Source organism: Etheostoma spectabile, chromosome 1 (genome assembly GCF_008692095.1).
Source record: "Etheostoma spectabile isolate EspeVRDwgs_2016 chromosome 1, UIUC_Espe_1.0, whole genome shotgun sequence".
NCBI classification, from domain to species: Eukaryota; Metazoa; Chordata; class Actinopteri; order Perciformes; family Percidae; genus Etheostoma; species Etheostoma spectabile.
Window position 1 is genome coordinate 20,146,149 of NC_045733.1, and position 19,955 is coordinate 20,166,103.

General features: G+C 41.0%; 2 protein-coding genes across 3 annotated transcripts; one reads left to right on the forward strand and one right to left on the reverse strand.

The window, feature by feature from the left end:
• Positions 1 to 238: 238 nt before the first annotated feature.
• mrps11 (mitochondrial ribosomal protein S11) lies at positions 239 to 3,750 on the forward strand. The gene is made up of 6 exons (XM_032523708.1): positions 239 to 437; positions 795 to 890; positions 1,089 to 1,187; positions 1,970 to 2,099; positions 2,958 to 3,023; positions 3,566 to 3,750. The coding sequence occupies exons 1-6, from the start codon at positions 310 to 312 to the stop codon at positions 3,671 to 3,673; spliced, it is 627 nt and encodes a 208-aa protein (XP_032379599.1). The 5' UTR covers positions 239 to 309; the 3' UTR covers positions 3,674 to 3,750.
• A 740-nt stretch (positions 3,751 to 4,490) lies between these two features.
• pdpr (pyruvate dehydrogenase phosphatase regulatory subunit) lies at positions 4,491 to 18,734 on the reverse strand. 2 transcript variants are annotated; one of them, XM_032523441.1, is made up of 18 exons: positions 18,591 to 18,734; positions 17,647 to 17,920; positions 17,217 to 17,350; positions 16,607 to 16,688; positions 15,479 to 15,642; positions 15,250 to 15,371; positions 14,452 to 14,569; positions 13,699 to 13,848; positions 11,655 to 11,847; positions 11,275 to 11,399; positions 10,326 to 10,481; positions 10,089 to 10,222; positions 9,621 to 9,769; positions 9,430 to 9,542; positions 8,690 to 8,784; positions 8,352 to 8,441; positions 7,926 to 8,108; positions 6,986 to 7,393 (listed from the first exon to the last, which is right to left on the reverse strand). In XM_032523441.1, exons 2-18 carry the CDS (start codon positions 17,907 to 17,909, stop codon positions 6,986 to 6,988), a joined length of 2,679 nt encoding a protein of 892 aa, XP_032379332.1. In that variant the 5' UTR covers positions 17,910 to 17,920; positions 18,591 to 18,734. The 2 variants fall into 2 exon arrangements, with proteins under 2 accessions (XP_032379341.1, XP_032379332.1); XM_032523450.1 differs by lacking the exon at positions 18,591 to 18,734 and having other exon boundaries at positions 4,491 to 7,393; positions 17,647 to 17,909.
• Positions 18,735 to 19,955: the final 1,221 nt, after the last annotated feature.

Consider the following 19,955-nt stretch of genomic DNA (forward strand, 5'->3'; position numbering starts at 1 on the left):
CATGTTTCTACTTCTACCCACAATCCTGTGCAGAAAAAAAGAACGAACTATTCATCTTAAAGTGGGGGAGGCTGATATTATTATAATCTTCTCTCACTATATAATCTGATCTCATTGTACTAAAGACATATTTTCAGATTTATTAAAATAAATTTTGTATTATTAAATCAATTGTAAAAGTGACGACTGTAATTGTAATATTAATAATGTTTTTGAAACCTTGCCACCCCTCAAAAAGAAAGCTAGTACTGGTCTGGTCCGCATTCACAGCACCTTCAATGTCACATCTGTTATGTGTAATGTAGCTAAATGTCTCACAGCGAATTTGTTTTTTTAAACGTATCAAACATGTATAAATTAAATTGTATATTAGTTAGTTCTGTGGGTAACGTATGCCGGCTGCTTGCCGCCTCACCAAATGCAAATAGAAGTTCTCTGTAAGTGTTCTGTGGTTTACTAGCATCCTTGTTAGCTAACGACTAGCTTGTTAGCTAACGGCTAGCTCTGATGAAGCTGCTGAGCTCTAGCTAGCAGGCTTCATGCTAGCAGGCTTCATGCTAGCAGGCTTCATGCTAGCAGGCTTCATGCTAGCAGGCTTCATGCTAGCAGGCTTCATGCTAGCAGGCTTCATGCTAGCAGGCTTCATGCTAGCAGGCTTCATGCTAGCAGGCTTCATGCTAGCAGGCTTCATGCTGTACTTAATGTTTAAATGGCATTGGTGATCATCGTAGAAGAAACTGGATGTTAGACAAGTGGTTTATGAAGGGGGTGCTGATGCGGGTCTGTGATTATAGGTGTGGAGGCAGCGCGTTGCAACGAGCGCTGTGTAGCGGCGTTGTCGGACTTCAGGAGACCACCACAGACTCTGGGAAATCCTCCAGAGACTACAGGTCAGTCAACGCCACATGCACCTATCGCATGATATATACATACAAATATGTACATATCTGTCTACTAACATAGAGATTCTGTTGTGTTTTACATTATATGTATAGTATTTACTTTAATTCATGTTTTCTCAGCAGATAGAAGCATAACTCACTGCAGTATAATATTACAAATATTAATATGAAGTTTTAATCCTCTAGCCATTTTCCTCCACTGCCTGGCCAGGAAAGTTCCCTGCGATGGGGGGGAAAGAAGTTTGAGGAGTTACCCATCGCTCACATTAAAGCCACATACAACAAGTAAGTGCAAACTGCAAAAGTGACAATAAAACAGTGATTCACTAAGATCATTTTGATCTTCAAATCATTCAAATCATTTAGGTTAGGTCACCGGTCAGCCGGACCTGTCAGCACAGCCCCGTGGAGTTGAGTCTGGCACAGCACAGACTCACAGACACACCACACCTCTGGGTGGTTCACATTCCCAGCCAGTCTCGCTGGCCTCGGCCACTGAGCTCCGGACGCGGAGACGGGGCTCTGCTGAATAGTCTCGGGATGGAATATATAAAATATTACATGAAGTTACCTGTTGACACCATACAGTAACGTGAGCTATTTAAGTCACTTGGCTCCTACAGAGTTAATGAATGTTTCCTTTAGCTATGCTACTTATAAGCTTTTATGTGATGTAGTCAAACCACATATGGGGAATATATATCTTGTTTTCAGTGCAACTAGTGCTGCACATTTATGGCCAAAATGATAATCACAATTATTTTGATCCATATTGAGCTGACATTATGCTGGGGAGTCATGTGTGAGTGAATGGGGGGGGGGGAGAGATAGGAGAAGAGGAGAGATACAAACACAGGCACAGCTTTACAGAAGAAATGGGTCATGTAACACATGTTAAAAAACACATGTAAAATATCGCACAAATTTGATTGGGGAAAGCCTAAATTGTGATCAAAACTTGATTAATTATGCAGCCCTAAGTGAATGATATATATATATATATATATATGTCTAACTACTCAGAAAAAAAGTGTTGTGACCCAGTAAACTCCCCTGTCCCGTGCCAGCACACACATCCAGCTGACGGAGAGCACAGGACAGTCGATGGTCAGGACGTCCTGCGGAACCGAAGGCTTCAAGAACATCAAGAAGTCGACGCCCATCGCTGCTCAGACCGCGGGCATCTCTGCCGCCGCGGTACGTCCCCAACTTCAAATATATTTTATTAAATTCAGATAACATTCCTTGGTAAATACTCATTTTCTCCATCAAATCCCATCCTAGATGGTATTGAAAAAATCATAAATGTAATGTCATTTCTAAATATTAAATGTTTGCAAATAAGCGGCCCTCTATGAGGACTGTGAGGGGGGGGGGGGCAGCAGTTGGTCTTTTAAATGTAATAATATGATTTATAAAGACTTCTGGTTAACAGGGTTAAGGTCAAACTAGAGAGATGAAGTGTTTTTATCACATGGGCAGATATGTGACATAATTATAGCATACTGTATGATCTGCTGTGTTAAAATGTTGCAGAACTGAAAATAGAAATACTACAGTCCATGTTTTAGTAGTTTTGTTTGCTTCTTGTTTATTTAGTGATTGAAAGAAGATGAACCAAAATCTCCTAGAAGTAAAGTCATGCTGGTCAAACACTGTCGGTAAAATGGCTGACTACCAACTATTCTCATGATCTGTTGACCTATGCTCTCAACCGCTTAGCGAACTTAGGTGTTTGGTGTGACCCAGAGATATTCAGTACATCCTCACTACTGGGAAGCTGTACCTCTGGCGTGTTTGGCATTATCCGACCAACAGTCAGCCCTTCACTGGATCGCCTTTCTACTCCAAACGTGGACAAAAGCTGAGATGCCAACAGATACTAGTTGCTCCTCTATAAGAGTTGTAATGTAACAAAATGTTACGTAGTGTGGCATATGTAAAGGTGAAGTTAACTCTCCTAATGCTAGGGTTCTACCACATGAAACGCATCTAGCTGTTAGGGTGGTGGAGTCAGATGGACATCATCAACCTTCTGTGTGTCTCCTCTGACAGAAAGCCACAGCGAAGGGCGTCACGTTTGTCCGTGTCGTGGTCAAAGGTCTCGGCCCTGGACGGCAGGTGAGTAGAAGAAGAAAACGTGGAACTGCTTCTGTTGTGCATTGTTGCCGTGGGATGTGATCACACTGTGTCTGTAGGTCTTATATTCTACTTAGTCTTAGGTTCATACTGGATGTGTGTTTCGGGTTTCCACTAGAACATGTTGGCATGCTTTAATGTGAAAAGAAAAAAAAACCATTCTCTATATTCACTCCATTCATTTATTACAAGTCTTGTGCTAAATGGAGATATTTAGTTTCTTTTTCCATTAGTTTGTGTGATTATAAAGGTTAATGATTCCATGTTGAATGTTCGCTCTATTGTTGACAGCCATTCATTTCATTTCGGTGGATTTGACTGTTGCCCCTCCTTGTCACCTGCTTCATGGCAGTCCCACAGAGTACTGTATGTTAAAAAAGATGCTAATTAAGTTCAGTTCTTTTTTTAAATGAGGGCTGATTTCAGCTCTGTTAAAGGAGCCACACACATCTCGATCTGTTCCCATTTGAATGAATGAATGAATGAATGAATGAATGAATGATGTATTCTTCTCTGTTGTGCAGTCTGCGATCAAAGGCTTGACGATGGGGGGCCTGGAGGTGGTATCAATCACCGACAACACCCCCGTGCCGCACAACGGATGCCGCCCACGCAAGGCCAGAAGGACGTGATCTCTGCGGACCAGAATGCACTGCAGCAGGAGGAAGCTGTGGTTGTTATGTGCTAATAAAGTGTTGTTGCTTAACTTTCCCCGGCTCTGAGATGACCCTGCTTAATTAATTAGTGGAAATAATTACTGGTGGTGTTATTAATGAGCTGAGCACGGGTGTCTCAAGCCTCTCATCTCAGTCCTGTGTCGTCTGCTACGACACATGAATAAAGCTGACACCGTGGGAAGAGAAGCAGCACGACGTCACTACGTCAATGCTGCACACAGCCGGTTGCCATGGGGACTGAACCCTACTACACCACTGAGCTCAGAGACAGACACACAATCTGAAGTGAACACATTAAAGCAAATTCATCAAAATTCTCTTTATATTTTACATGAAGTATATTAGCCAGATATGTTTTAACATGATATAAATACATTAGTGTAAATCTCTGAAGAAAACTCACACAGACTAGTCCAGCACGAGTAGAAGTGCTAAAATAGAAACATTAAATGAGACAAACATGCTCCAACCCTGATTGAGCCGTGGTCAAGTGATCATTGTTTTTGCAGCAGGTGTTGCAGAGCTTCACACTCCGACTGCAATGCTCACCGCTGTTGACCAGGGGACTGAACCTCTCACACTATAAGGCCACCACTGCAAGTGCCCAAAGCTTCTCAATTCCTTGTATTTAGAATGATTAGCTATGTTTAGCTGATTCAATAATACTAGTGTAAATTTGGAATCCACAGACATAGAGTAGAGTGCAATAGAACCTTCAATACTTCATTTATTTGGCTCAGAAGGTGAACTCTATGAACATAGAAATAAACAATTTTTCATTGTCAATCTTTATTAAAAGAATGTTTTCTAATTAGTGCAAACAAAAAAAAGCAGCTTTGTTATTTTTATTTAAAATGGCCCAATTATAGACTACAGAAGTCCATTAACAAAGTGAAGCATGAGCTCAACATAAGCTCTTAAAACAGTAGACTAGAACATGTCAGTTCTTATTTTAAATGTTCATTTTCCAGTTGAAAGTGCAGTATTTTAAATACCATGAAAGAACGGCTGGGTTTGTCATCAAAAGGAAAAGTGCCACTGTATTATTTAAATAAATTTGACAAAAATAAGACACGTTAAGTGCAGCACAACCTGAAAACAAACTGTAGACTGTTTTCAGAACACTGCTCTGTTCAGTCTATTTTTATTTGGATAAGGGTTAGCTGGCATACGCCACATGTTACACAGTCGTCTCTAGCCAGCCTTTTTTCCGTCTTTTTGGCTAAAATCTGTGACTCAAATGAGCCAAACATGTCCCACACCGTGACACGTCCCACACCGAGACACGTCCCACACCATGACAAGCAGACCGAACAGTTTGGATTCTTTTGGATACTTAAACAATCAGTATGTCATTTTCCAACCATATACAAGACAGGTAGACAGAGTTAGAGATAAACTATAAATAAACATTTTGTTACTCTGATCACCATTTTGCACAAAACCACTCTTTAACAGGACTAAGACAGATTGGTGTGTAGAGTTGTGTGTCTATTCAATCACTGGGAGTTGTAGCAGTGGGTAGCCTGCTTCCATGATACCTTTCATTTTAACATGTGCTCAGGTAAAACTAAATAAATGCTGGACATAAGATTGAGTGAAACAATCTGCATCCAAATTTGAATATGAAATGATGAGGCAGCAGCATGTTGGAGCACCAGTACTGCACGACAGAGGTTTTTGCTCAACCATAAAACCATTTTAACTATTGGCGGGATGAATTCAACATCCAACTGCGGTTCTTGTAGTAACATTGTTCTTCACAACAGCATTGCTGAAGTTACCCCCCCCACTTGCTCCAGACCAGCTGATCTGTAGCTCTGCCGGACTTCTGACCTCTGAAAGAGGGCAAGAGGCCCAAATGACTAAAGGAGTAGACTAATGCAAATGTAAGAAAACATCAAGCTGACAAATTACTGTTACACATACAGCAAGCATTTGAAATAATTCATCAGAGAGACAACTGCAAGAATAAAGTAACGGACCAAAGTATCGATGATTCATACAGCTGATATGACTTAAAGCTGACTGACTAGAAAAAAAAGGTGCAGTACTGAAAATAGAGATTTTTTACACATCAGCTATACAAAAATACATTGCTTAATTTCAGATTGAAATGAAGTCCTTCCTTTACACAAACATCGTAACCCTGAATCAGGCAAAAATCACATCACCAATCGAAGATATTACATATTATATACACCAACCAACATGTTTGGAATACAGCCAGCCACAGCTTTCCCATCCTGACTTCCCCCATCTGTGGGTCACCTGGACATCAGCCACACAGTCAACAACACACACCAATGGAACAAAACTTGAGCATCAAACGAGCTACACTGCTTCAAAACGACCAGGGTGATACATGACATAAAGCAAAACATAAATAACAATTACCGTAAATACATTACCAAAAGCTCAACACAGCAGAATGAGCTGAAAGTTGATGATGAAGACACAATCCAGGGGGAAAAGGTCATTTTTGCTTTACTTTTAGGCTTTAAGGAGAGCCGGGGAAGCCTTTTTAACAGGACTGGAAGAGGCGTAAACAATGGTTTACTAATGATTATATCAGGCTTCCTGATTGGAGGATAATGTAGTGACAATGATAGCAGTGCACAATAGAACGTATCGGAAATAAGCCACATTGCTCTCTATATCACATCGCTTGTATTCTTTACAGCAGCAAATGTTTAATTTGTAAAATGACATCAATGTCAAAAACTGCGTTGAATGTGTAGCTATTTTGGACATTAGCATTGAAAGACATGTCTTTCAAACTCTTCCAGACTGGATAAAACACTACAGGAGAAGATAGTCGGTCTAAATCCTTTCTGGCTGGGTTAAAGTGAAGTAAGTGAAAGAGTCCTAAACACATATTGTTGATGCTGCCTTGACCAAGGCCCTTAACCATAGACCGGTCCAGTGAGCCGTGGAGGTGTTTGAGTGGGAAGCCAGCCAGGGCTGAAAAACAAGGGCAGAATTTGATTTGACACAGGCGTATTGTTGTATTGCTGTATTTGACACAGCTCAAGCATTTGGTGCCTCCTAAATATTGCACTTTTAAAAGAGGGAGATACAGAGTGGAAGTTAGATATTAGATAGACAAATAGTGATTGTGCACACAGCCCTCGGATTAGGAACTAAAAAGGAGACGATAGATTGGCACTGCCAGGTGACAGCATGAGTGGATTGAAAAGCTGAAGGAGTGCCACAGAAGCCCCTTCTGTGGCAAAAGGGAGGCCTTCAATTATCTGTTACACTTCATCACTTCGCCTGGAGGTTGCTTAACTCCATGTCTTCCTTGCGGCGTTTTTGCTGGACGAAGAGGGAGCTGAAGGGGTAGAGTTTGGCTTTGGCTGGGTAGCGCTGGCCAGCAATGTCCACCTCATAGTCCCCACGGTTGATGAAGTCTGGGGTGATGGGTGTGGGGAGCCCCTCTGGGCCTGGCGGCGGAGATACAAAGCCAAGGCAGATGTGGCGCTCCAGGGTGTAGCTGTAGGCGCTGCTGGTGGTTGTCCCAGCTAGCTGACCGTTACGGTAGATGGGCTCGCCCCACCAGGGCCACAGGTCCAGCTCAGTGTCGTGGTCCTCTAGAACCAGCATGACAAATCGCCGAGACGGACCGTCCTGACGCTGCTGCAGCAAGGCCTCACGACCGAGGAAGTCTGTGTCCTGATGGAGGCATAGAGACAAGACAAGTGAGAAGGAAGATGTGGCAGAAAATATAGGTAGAGAAAGACAAATGAGGAAAATTGAAAAAAACAGGGGTAAAAGAGAGGAAAAGGGGCAAAATAGGGAAGAGGAGAACGTAGGAAGATACAGGAGGGATTACTGTTAGGTGTTTCAGGACATGGTCTACAAACAATTAACAATCTACAAACACTGCACAGGAATGAACTGTACTATCTCTCTCTCTCTATATATATATATATATATATATATATATATATATGGGCTGTAACAAAATGGAAAATAAAAGCAAGAGCTTCAATTGTAAATCAGTTTGGTTAAGTCATCGTGTAATATGTAATAAACAGAAATGCAATGCATCGACACTATTTGTGCTGAATAACCTCTTCCCCAAAGTTACCTTGGTAACAGCAAGGACTGCTGTTACCAAACCCCAAACCAGAACGCAGCAGTCAGAACCCCCACTGGTTAATAAAAACACTGATGTTCTTACACAGCTGAAGTGGCAACAGACCTTGTCAAACTTAACCCTGAACTCCCGTCCACACTCCAGCGGGGTGGTGAAGGCGTCGAGGTCCTGACCCCAGAAGGCAAAGAATTTCTCAATGCGAAGGCTGCGCAGCGCGTAGTACCCAGAATTACGAATCCCATACTTCTGACCCACTGACATCACCTCGTTGTACACATGCAGTGCATACTGTGGAGAGCAGAGGGACACACTAATGTTAGATTTGATGTACAGTACAGAGGCTGATGCATAGACCGTATGAGTGAAGACAAAACATCTTGGAGACACATGCTCCATCTTTACATACAGTCTATGCCATAGACTGTATGTAAACATGCCATAGGCTCTATGGTACTGAAAACTACTTTACCACTGTGGAATGGTGACTGGATACATATTTGTTTTGTATGTGCAGATGTGAGCAGGACGCACCTCTATAGGCATGTAGAGCATGAAACCTGGTTCTCCAGTGTGAGTCATACTCATCACTCTGATCCCATTGGCATAGCCAACACTCATCTCCTGTAAACACAAACACACCCGTACACACACACACACACCCACACAAACACACACCCCTTGTCAATGTAGGGTAAATATCCGAGTATTAACAGGTATTTGTGCTACTGTTTGCAAAACTAATACACAGATGTTGCACCTGTGTACCTACAACACTTCAACAATTAATTGTACCATTCTTCCCACTACCATCACCACTATTATTATGATTACACCATTAATGTTTTATTAAACTAGATTTTGTTTCCTACCTTACAGAACATGGAGGGGAAATGGTCAGGTGTCATGGAAACATATGACAGCTCAGCCAGAACATCCATTGCACGAGGTCCAATGAGATTTAAAGCTGTGGATCAAGAATCAGTATAAACACTCCAGAAAGACCATTGGGCTAACAAGGTTCAGCTGGAGTTTAGTACTTTCATCATACAGCTTCCCTGACTCACTTCACAATTAATGTTAATACAATAACTCACAATAATAGTGTCTGTTTAAAGTAGTGCTGCACGATATGAGAAAAAGATGCGATATGCAAAAACGTGGTTGAATATGGCGATAACAATATTACTTGCTATAAATAAACACATATTGAGGTGTACTCATTTCTGAAAATTGCTTGTTGAATTTAACAACTGCTTTTTGAATTTTGAACCTTAAAATAATGTTTTCAAAACCGTTTCGGTGGTTCATCAACTCCTAACAGGGTGAACGGCCCTTCTGCATTTGCTTTACGGCTCTCTGCCGGCTTTAACCGCACTGTGCAAGTTTGCTAGGTTAGATTTTGGACATTTAAATAACCACGTCCTTGGCCCTCCTAGTGTCTGATTTTAACGCTGAACCCGAAACCCATTTAAATAACAGGGTGAAGAGCAGAAAGTGGATGTAGGATACTGCGGGCATTTTATAATGGTGCATTGCATTTTAATATTATTGTGTGGGCACTAGATGGCGACATCACTGCAAGACCACAACAATGGAGGTGTATGCTTACCAGTGTACTTCCAGCTGACATCCTCTAGGTGCAGGTTTGGGTCATTGGGCATGTGTTTCTTTATCCAGGACCAACAGTGGACCTGCTGGTCTGTCGGAGAGACAATAAAGAAGCTGGAGAAGGGAGAGAAATGTGACTTTTAAATGGTCAGACTGCATGTCTGCAATATTATTTGCCTAGGTGTTACAAACCTGTTCTTGCTGAGGCGGGCCACACTGCAGTCGTTCTCGTAGCCTCCCCTCTCATTCAGCATGCCGGTGTGGACGATATGTCCAACAGGAACATCCAGGTCGTTGGCACACAGATGTTGCAGCAGATCCAGGGCCTGGTCCTTTGTTGACTGGGACATCCGGACAAACCACAAGGTTCAACTTAAATTGCTTCACCACAGTGGGTGCAATACTCATGGACTGATAACATAACTGCTGCTTAAGTGGCTCCCAGTTAAAAAAGAATTACATAATCTGCCATTTAAACAGCAATTTGCCATTTTCTGGAACAGATGAAGGTACACTTATGGAAAACTAATGCTGGCATCACCCACTAGGTGTGACTAGGTCCTGAACCTACAAAGACGGAAGTGCAGCAGCAGTTTTCCACCTTACGTGATTCAGTGTGTATTAACGACTACAAGTTGTCCATAGTGCACCGTGACTTACAGTCAGTTCAAACTTGGTGAAGGAGGACATGTCGATGACACAGACGGCTTCTTTGCAGCATTTCACTTCTTCTCCAACGATGTCAAACCAGTCTGGCTTGTAGAAGGTCTTACTCTGGTCCAGAGACAGCAAATCTACACGCACAATCAGTTTTTTTAAAATCCCTTGGATTCTCGAGGTTAACAGAAGACTTCCAGATAAAGAGAATGTAGTGTGTTACTGGTGAGTAATCTGTACCTTTTCCTGGAGGAACAAAGTATTTGGGCCTTTCAAAACCATGTTTCTCCATCCAGCGAGCTCCCTGGGTGTCCAGGCGGTCATACAGAGGGCTGGTGCGCAGCTGACGCCCAGTCTGAAAGTCCCAGCGAGGAACCTTTAGTTCGTACAGCAGGGCTGGACACAAACACACACAGACATGTTGGAAGCACAGACATAATCATAACAAGGCAAAACAAAAACAAAAAAACTTTGATATCATCATAACACTTAACTACCTTTAAGGTGGTGGAAACTATTATAATGAATTTGTGACTTGCAGTATAGGGTGTAAATTGTGCAGGTGGTGCTTTTCATCTTGACAGAACAGCTCAACCATACAGTGTGTAACTTTTGTATTACCTTCACAACTGTATGCTGTTGTTAACCAATCCCAATAGAAATGAAAGCTGTAGTGTTTTGTAAGTCGCTTTGGTTAAAAGATATTTTATATTTTTCTTTAATCACAAGAGTTATTATTTGCTTTCATTCCTCTTCTCCACAATTCTCTTTTCATGAAAAAATGCATTCCAAAATTCAACACAAGCTAATACGAGGCTTCTGCAGTGTTTGTTAAATCAGAGGGGTATTTTCCAAAGTTTAAGTTTTTTAAGTACAAAAAACCTCAGATAGTGTGTCCTAGCTGAACTGCAGTGAAAGTTAAGTAAAACAAAGAGGAGGTTTTATAATAAAAAGACCATAACTTTGGAAGGTACCCACTAGTTTTTGTCTGACTTTGACAGAACGAGGACTGTGGCTTTTATCTCCTGTCACTCACATTGGAATCTTGCTAGGATTGGATCTCTATATTTCCAGTATGGACAAGAGGAACAATTAGTGACCAATACCTCTCTAAATGTTCATATGGCCATGTGAGTGTTGTTTTAAGACGCACCACACATATAAACTGTAACAAGAGCTCACTACTCACGCATGACCTCCATTACTCGGTGTCGCAGGAAGGTTCGGCTGCTCTGCAGGTTGCCAAAGCGCTTGATGTCCAGTGGCCACACGTTGGCAGTGGGGTAACCATAGGTCATCCACTCTGCCAAGTACCTGAATACCAAACCACAAAACATGCCATTTGTGCTTTATTGTATCACAGCATATTCATATCAAATAGCTGTTTACTGAAATTACTAAACGGAGGCTGAATTATTTTCAAAGTAAAATACATTTCAGACACCATCCTAAATAATGTCACCAGGTGCAGAATACAGTGCAGTTTAGTCTTCAAGACCATGTTCTAATGTTTGTCTTCACAAATACCGTAGGCTATGTTCTAGCAAATACAGTTTTATCAATGCTTACTTGCCAGCTCCTCCAGCAAAGGACAGGCCAGAGGAGTTCATCCCTGCCAGCACGTAGTAGCCAGAGATTCCCGGTGTCTCCCCCATCAGGCAACGCATATCAGGGGTGAAGGACTCCGGACAGTTGACCAGCTGATGGATCTCAGCTGATTCAAGACTCGGCATTCTCCTCAGCAAAGCACTGAGCATTGGCTCTGGAGGTAGAAGACAATAAGGTTGATTTACAATCTTTTTCAAGACCTTCTTTAAAAAAAGGTGTTATGTACACATCAACACTTTGCATTTTCAAATCAGTAATCCTTTTCTATAGTTATCATTTACAAATTACACTGTGATCGAGACAACTGTTGAACTAAAGCAATGCCAGTCAGTCTTATTATTTGTCAGAATTTAAAGCCACATTTCCCATAAACCCAACTGCTTCCTCCCACATAAATTCTTCTTCTACTTTTTAAACCCTCTCTATGTTTTTTCATTTCAAATCACTAAAAACCAAACACTCTAATTGCCTTTTCCTAACCACCACCAGACGTTTTCCAACACGAAAGCTGACCCAGTGAGTCCAATGTGGCAGTACAATGTAAAAACACACTGCCAGTAGAAACTGAAAAATTGTTATTGATACCAAAATGCAGCACTAAGATATTAAACTTGTTTTCTTGTTTTTAAAAATCACAAAATTGTGAGAAAACATGACTTTTTACATTCATACCTTAGCAAAATCATTTTTGACAGGAGATGAGCTGGAGTCGTCTAGTATTTTAATATTCTTGAGACACATTCTTTTTTCAAGGGCTACTAAAATACAATAAACAAATGTTAGGTCATGTGAAAAAGAACTATAATTACAACGCCCTGTGCCAGATTAGTTTGACTCTCTGCCTTGCTTCACTTCAAGCCTGGGTGGTGACACGGGGGTGTCTGTTCAACAACCATCAAGATGCACGAGGGATCTCAGATTACTGGCACAAGGCCAAGACCAAAAGACAGCTCTCTGTGTGTGTGTGTGTGTGTGTGTGTGTGTGTGTGTTTTGACATGTCTGAGATGTACTTTGAACTGATATTGCTTACAGCTAAATTAACAAGAACAGAATGACTTTACACTTGTAAAACGATATCCGAAATGCAATGGAAAGAATTCTGGGGTCATCAGTACAGGAATTACATTGGGCCAAAACTAGAATAGCCTAAAATAGAGATGCTCAGTCTTACTATAAAACAATGACCTGATTCTTCACAACCATATAAGAAGTACTCTGCAACTACATTGTTCTTTGGACTCTTTGGGAAACAACTGCAAATGTTTGAGTAAATGACTTTACTCACTAGCCTGAATGCCAGCCAAACGTAGCCCCGCCCACAACATTTGAGGTCGGGGAGGTCAGTCTGGAGTAGGTTTGTTGTGGATCGACTATGCTCAACCCAGAGTTGTTCGGACCAATCAAAATTAACAGGGCGCTTGGGTTGAATTTGTTTAAAACAAAGACGGAGGCCTCTTAAATATATAAAAATAACTAAAAATTGAATCACAAAAAACACAAAGACGGCTGCCACTGGATAACTGAGATGTGTAGATTTCATTATCGCGTCTGTTATAGAAGATATCGACAGCACATTCATAGTAAAAGAGGAACAGTAAACTGCGAGCAAGGCATTTGTTGATCGGAAAGATGTTTTGCCGTCTTTCCTACAGGATTCGGCAAAAGTTCAACATACGTCATACTCCATTGCTCTGATTGGTTGTAGGTCTAGCCAATTGAGTGCAGAGGCATTTTTTTTCCTGGTTGTGATGAAACACATAATCACAGCCCAATGGAGCAGAATCAGAGTATGACCACGTCAGGCTATTTAATCACATCAGTAAAATACAACTGAGGCACCTACCGTTATGCAAAACAAAACACCGCTTGTGTCTGTGCTACATTACTGACAGATAAGTGGATCAACTGATGTGTCTGCCTTTTGAAAACTTGAATACAAGTTATGATTTAAAGCTATCTTCCTCCTTCCCAACTCAGCTTCCCATTCCTCCTTCCCTCAATTACCAAAGTGGTCCCAGTCCTCCTGCATGTTCTGGATCTCCAGCTGGTTGCGGCCCTCAGTAAAGATGGGTTTGGGGTTCTTTTCAAAGCCCCCGGATAGAAGGCCTCCCTGCCATGGCCGTGCATATAACCTGCCGTCCATATCCATCACCACTGGAGACAAGACACAGGCTCAGTAAGATCCCCTGCATGACCATGCAGAAAAACTGTAAAAATGACTTTGATTTCACATGCATAATATCAATAAATAGAAGGGGCCAAGCAGCTAAATTATTTCACAGTAAGGAAAACATTCAATTTAATACATTTAACTATAGGCACACCTTCTATCCTCTCTGTCACAAACACACACTTGTTCAACATGTAGTCACAAGAATCAAGGGAAGTTACATTTTATGGTGTATTTCAAGAAGTTTTCCATCTCCAGTCTATAGCTGCAACATTACTGGCACTGACAAACACTCCACTGTAATGATGATAAAACTACTCATTAATTTGAGATGTTGGCTATAAAAAATATTGTGCAAACTATAAAGACTTTCAACCACAGAGCAGATCTTGTGTCACTGGGTGTTAACTAGGAACTTCATCTTGGAACAGAAAACTAGAGGACAGGCTGGGAGATGCTTGTTGCAGTAACATACTGGCATTACAGTATATGTAGATGACAAAACTGTAAAAGTGATTGGAATTTTCTGACGCAGAGGTCTAAAAAGTTGATTTTCTCCCATGTTAAATGTGTTAAATGTGTGAGACCTGGCGTGCTGGGTGGAAGTGGCTCCTGGAGAGGTTTGGTGAGGAGGTAGAAGTGTTCGCAGCCATGAAGAGGAACCGACACCTTCGTCTCACTGGCCTGGCCCAGCTCGTAAGCCCACTGGAACAAAGACCGACACAACAAATAAATATATCTGCTGCTCTGAACACAAGTACATCACCGATCAAAAGTTTAGGGTCACTAACAAATTCCCATCCCACTCCATTATAGACAGATTACCAGCTGATCTGAGTGGGGTTTGATCTTGAATGCAGTATCTACATTATCAGCTACCATTCATCCAATGTTCTAAAGGCTCATTCTGTTTACTAATCTGATATCATGTTAAAAAACTACCTGAGAAAACATTGGACAACTCTTTTGCAATCATGTAAGGACATAATGTAATCTGAAAACTGCTGCCCTGGTTAATAAAACAATGCAACTGATGTCAGATGGTATTCTGTCTATATTCTGGTATAATGGAGTGCAATGGAAATTTCTAAGTGACTCCAAACTGTTGACCGGTAGTGTATATTGTGCCCCATATTGTGCATATTGTGCCAAGGGCCAAACATACCAAATATGATTGGCTATTTAGAGTAGTTAAAGTCAAGTCAAGTCAAGTCAAGTCAATTTAGTCATACTTTGTTTATCTATTACCATAATGTAGGAGAGAATTAGACAAAGATTTTTATTAAACTGAAACAGGAATAAAGAATACATTCCTAAATGGTTGCAAAGGATTTCCCTCATTAATTCATTGATCTAAGTTAGCACTGATATAATTAATACTTTACCTGTCCAGCACAGTTGACAAAATATTCACACTCAATGGAGCCACGATCAGTCTGCACCGCCGTCACTTGACCCTTCTCCACCAGAACCTGCTGAACAGTGGTTCGCTCCAGGATCTGAACCCCTGGATAGGATGAGAAAGACGAGGAGATGTAGGAGGAGGCAAACACAGGAGGATATATTAGTTATAATTGTCCATTAATGCACAATCAAAGGCCAGCTGTGAGTTACCTCTTCCAGCCGCAGCCACAGCCATGGCGTGGTTAACATCAGGTGGAGACACCACAGCGTCTGCAGGGAGGTGGAGCGCCCCCACCAGGTCATGAATGTTAACAAGAGGGTGAAGTTTGGCCACCTCTTTGGGCTTAATGATGTTACAGCTGATCCCCATAACCCTAGGAATATAGTTAAAAAGATAACGATGAAGGACTAATACAGATATTAAACTATAAAGGCCATGCATATCTAACCTGGTTCCAGAGCTATGAATCATTTGAATATTTGATCAAATCGGTGATGTGGACCGTAGCTGACACTGGAAAGTGTTTGTATTGTTGCCCTGACAACACCGGAACTTAATATAAGCGATCTGTATGATTGCTAGGTGGTTTCAGTTCTACGCATTATTATAAAATATTGTTCACTGAATTTCAGGTCCTTTATGAGTTAAAATAAGTTGTATTTTGCCTTTTAATATATTCAGTACGAATGAGTTTTATTTTGGTAAGCTACAAGATCCAGGACCGGACGTTTTGGACACTAGCGCGAACAAAGGAGACAAAATGGGGACTGTGAATAACGAAGTGTTAAGATCCTGTTTTTGTTTTATTCTACTGCTGGTCTAACAGGCAAACATGTTTTCACGGTGTTCCATCATACGTCTTTAAGGAATAATGCTAAAAATGGACATCAGTATGAAGTGTGGATTCCTTTATGACCAGGGTAGCTACATGGGCTATGTAACATCAACATACAATTTAATTGTTTTTAAATGACAGCTGTCATTATTTCACGTTTTGATGTAAAACAGGATGATTTAGCTCAGTGTGTCGATGTGATTTTCTACCAGCAATAAAATTGTCCAGTCAAAGAATAAAAGTAATCTTGCAGCATTACCAGGCAAAACGTTTGCATGTCCTGGAGTGTCCAAGCCAGAGTCGAGACCTTAATTAAGTCAAGCATTTGTGGCTAGACTTGTTCACTCAAAGTCCTTTTGCAACAGAACCGAGGTTAAGCAGTTTTGTAAAGAAGAGTGAGAAAAGTTTCTGCGTCCCCATGTGCAAAGCTGCTCATCCACAAGCAGTTAATACTGCCAAAGATAACTCTACTAAGTATTGACTTGAGGTTTTAGGGTCTTACTTTAGTCGGGATGCCAGGCGCTTCAGAGAGAGAAAGCGATCCTGATTTTGGGCCAAACACAGAGATCCAGTCTTCACATAACCTGAAACACACATGCAAACACACCAAACCGTACATTATGTAACTCAGCAGGTCTCAAACTACTCAAGGTTCTTCCCCACTCAAATACTCCACCAAAATGATAATAAACCTCCAAACTAAAGGGAATTATCATTCTAGCTTTGGACAAGGCCAAAACATACGGAAGTTGTAGCGAGGAACAAAAAAAGATGTCTTGGACTTCTATAAGAAGAGCTAGTAGTGCATGCCTCACGCAAAAGGTTTTAACTGCATTACTGAAACGATGCTATGAGTAGCTTGCTCCATTGTCTGAAAATGATGCACTGCACACCTTCATATCATCTAGGGATAAAAGTTAAAATGGTAGTAAAATAGATTAACAAATACTTAAATTAGATAACGAACAGGTAGTGATATGCGTCTGGAAAATGTATTGGCAATATTTTGCAATAAGAAAATAATATGAGTCATTGTGTGAACCTCTGTCTTCATGGATAGCAGCAGGATAAGTTAAATATGAGTAAAAGCGGAGCATGTCAAAGTGGCTGACCTGTTTTGACCCCGGTCTCTTCCTCCAGCTGCAGATAAAGACTGTTGGAGTAGTTCGCCATTTGACACTCTATGGAAATAGGCTTGGCCACGCTGACAATGCCAGCACACAGCCTGGTTGTTCCCGCACCAAGTCTGCCAACGAGATAACCGGACAGGCACTACAGCATTAGCAGAACATTATCCAATCAACAACTCTTTTTACAAATCCTCTATTGCCTCCGAATGTAGAAACTGTTTATATTCTATATCCCTGCCATATAAATAATGATACCACATTAAATAAAACATGCTAAACACAGGAAGGTAAGAAACTGTAGGATACTGTAATGTTAGTAGGCCTAATTAAAGTAGATATGACAAATGGTAAAAGAATGACACCCCCAACTTCAAACATCCCCAAGAAATGAAACTACAGGCATGTATCTCACCTGCCCTGCTCCAGCAGCACTATATCAGTCCAGCCCAGTTTGGCAAGGTGGAAGGCTACTGATGTTCCCATAATACCTCCTCCACAGATCACCACGCGGGCCTGGCTGGGCAGGGGGGGCAGCTGGGAGTCTCCACTGACAGCCATACAGTGCGGGGAGGTCCAGAGTCGCCTGCCGGCCAATTTGTACCCCGTCTGAGGAATCAGCAGCCTGGGGAGCAGAACCGGGGACAGAGCCCGGGAGCTCCGCACACAGCTGCACATGGCTGTTCTCTCTTAAAATCACAAACAAATGCACATTCGGGTCATGTATTCAAGAATTTAAGGTTATTATAAGGTAGGTTAAATTGTCGACACTGAAAACGTCATTATACTTTTGTGTTTGGTTACATGAAGATGTAAGTTAATGGAGTTCTTAATTTAGTTGTAGTTTTTTAGAGACTTAGCTAACGCTATGCTATTTATAAAGTTGTTGTGGTTAACGTTAGCTCGCAGGTTAAATACAGCATTTAACACTTTGCAACGAAGACGGGGCTTGGCAAGCCAGCAAGGTTAACTTGGCTAGCTATAGTCCTTGAGCTGTCAGTTATATTACATCTTTGCTCCTGTAATTAACAATGTAACGTTAGTTAGCTATCCCTTTAGCAGCAACTAGCTTACAGTACGTTATCTCTGTAAATTACCATTAACTTTATCTTAGAGCTAAAACCTCTAGACGTTAGCTGACCTGTACATTTTGTAAAATTTCTTGACATGTTTTTTTGAGCTTATACGATTAAAGTTAGCATTAACATTACTGGTAGCTAAATTAGCCTAGCTACATAGTTTAGGCTATCGCAAGGCTAGCTAGCTACATGTTGATTATTTACCTCAGTGACATTAGCTAAACGCCAACCGTGTGAAGAAACATTTTCCCTTCATTGTTTAGAAGGACATTAAACTCACCGAATCAGCCAAGTCCCGACACTGTGGGTCTGAAAAAGGACTGAAGTAAATACCAGTGCCTGAGTTACAGTCTTGTTTGGATACAGCAGTCAGTACCAATGTCAAACTAGCTAAAATCACAACTGGCACTTCCGGTCTTAACCTTCAAAATAAAATCCGCCTGCCTGTGTAATTATTTCATTGTTTTATTATTTATCTTTAAATAGCCTATTTTAATGGCCCCTCCAGTCCTACTACTCTAGCTACATTTTAGGAACGTTCTGTAGGCTACTTTATACTACATTTATTTGATTATTTTATTTTGATTTAGTTACGAGTTACTTTGCAGATTTAGATACTCAAAATATTATTAAAATTAAATATGATCTGTATGAACGAAGCTGTTCCCAGTTGTAAGCCTATGAAGTAGGCTGCAGTAATTGCAATTAGCACCAGCAATTTAGTCTACATTAATCTTTCAACGATTGTTCATTCATATCCATCCAATAATCAATATATTTAAAATAACAATTTCCTAACATTAGGTTGGGAATAGCAAGCAAATACACACAGATGTATGTGCAGCTGGGCCATAGAGGATTGACCACTGAGGGGCGCAAGAAGCCCACTGGAGCACCAGTGCATTTGACCTGGACACAATATAATATTTTACTTGGATTTTAAAAAATGAGCCCCGGCATTTTCTGCTAATTTGTAATTTAACGTTATCAGCTTTAACTTTAACATGCCACACGCTTCTTACAACAGAAGAGAGAAGCAACACATATAGACACAGGTTTGAATTTTGTACATCACGGCATATTTTTCTTGAGATCATATTTGTATAGCAGTAACGCATTTGTATTGGTCATTAATTCCTTTCCAAAAATTACGGCATTTTCCAATAAACGTTTTTATAAAGGTGTTATAAGTTGTAACTAATGGCTTCATATTTAACTGGTGGTTTGTGGATGCAGTTGGACACCATTTATTAAAACACATTGTGGTGCTGCCTGATTGTGAAAAATGTGACTTTTTAGGTCTTTAGTTTATCAGGTGGCCCCTCCAGCAGACCATTTGACCTCTGACCTCCTGGAAAAGAGCAAGGCAATTATATATGTGCAGACTAAATGGATCATTGTGAGAACCCATTGTTAAATATGAATTTACAGATTACCAACATTCATTACTGCTTTATTACCTATAAGGAAGGGCAAACACAAGCCAAAGTAGTATTACACCACATGGCAATGTTGCTCTTATCAATGGCTTATAACTGATCTACGAAAGCATTGTAGTTCCAAAATGTCTAAAAGTAAATAAGAGAAGTAAAGAGATTAAACGCGACCCACCCCCATCACTGGCCGGAGAGTAAATAAGAAGTAA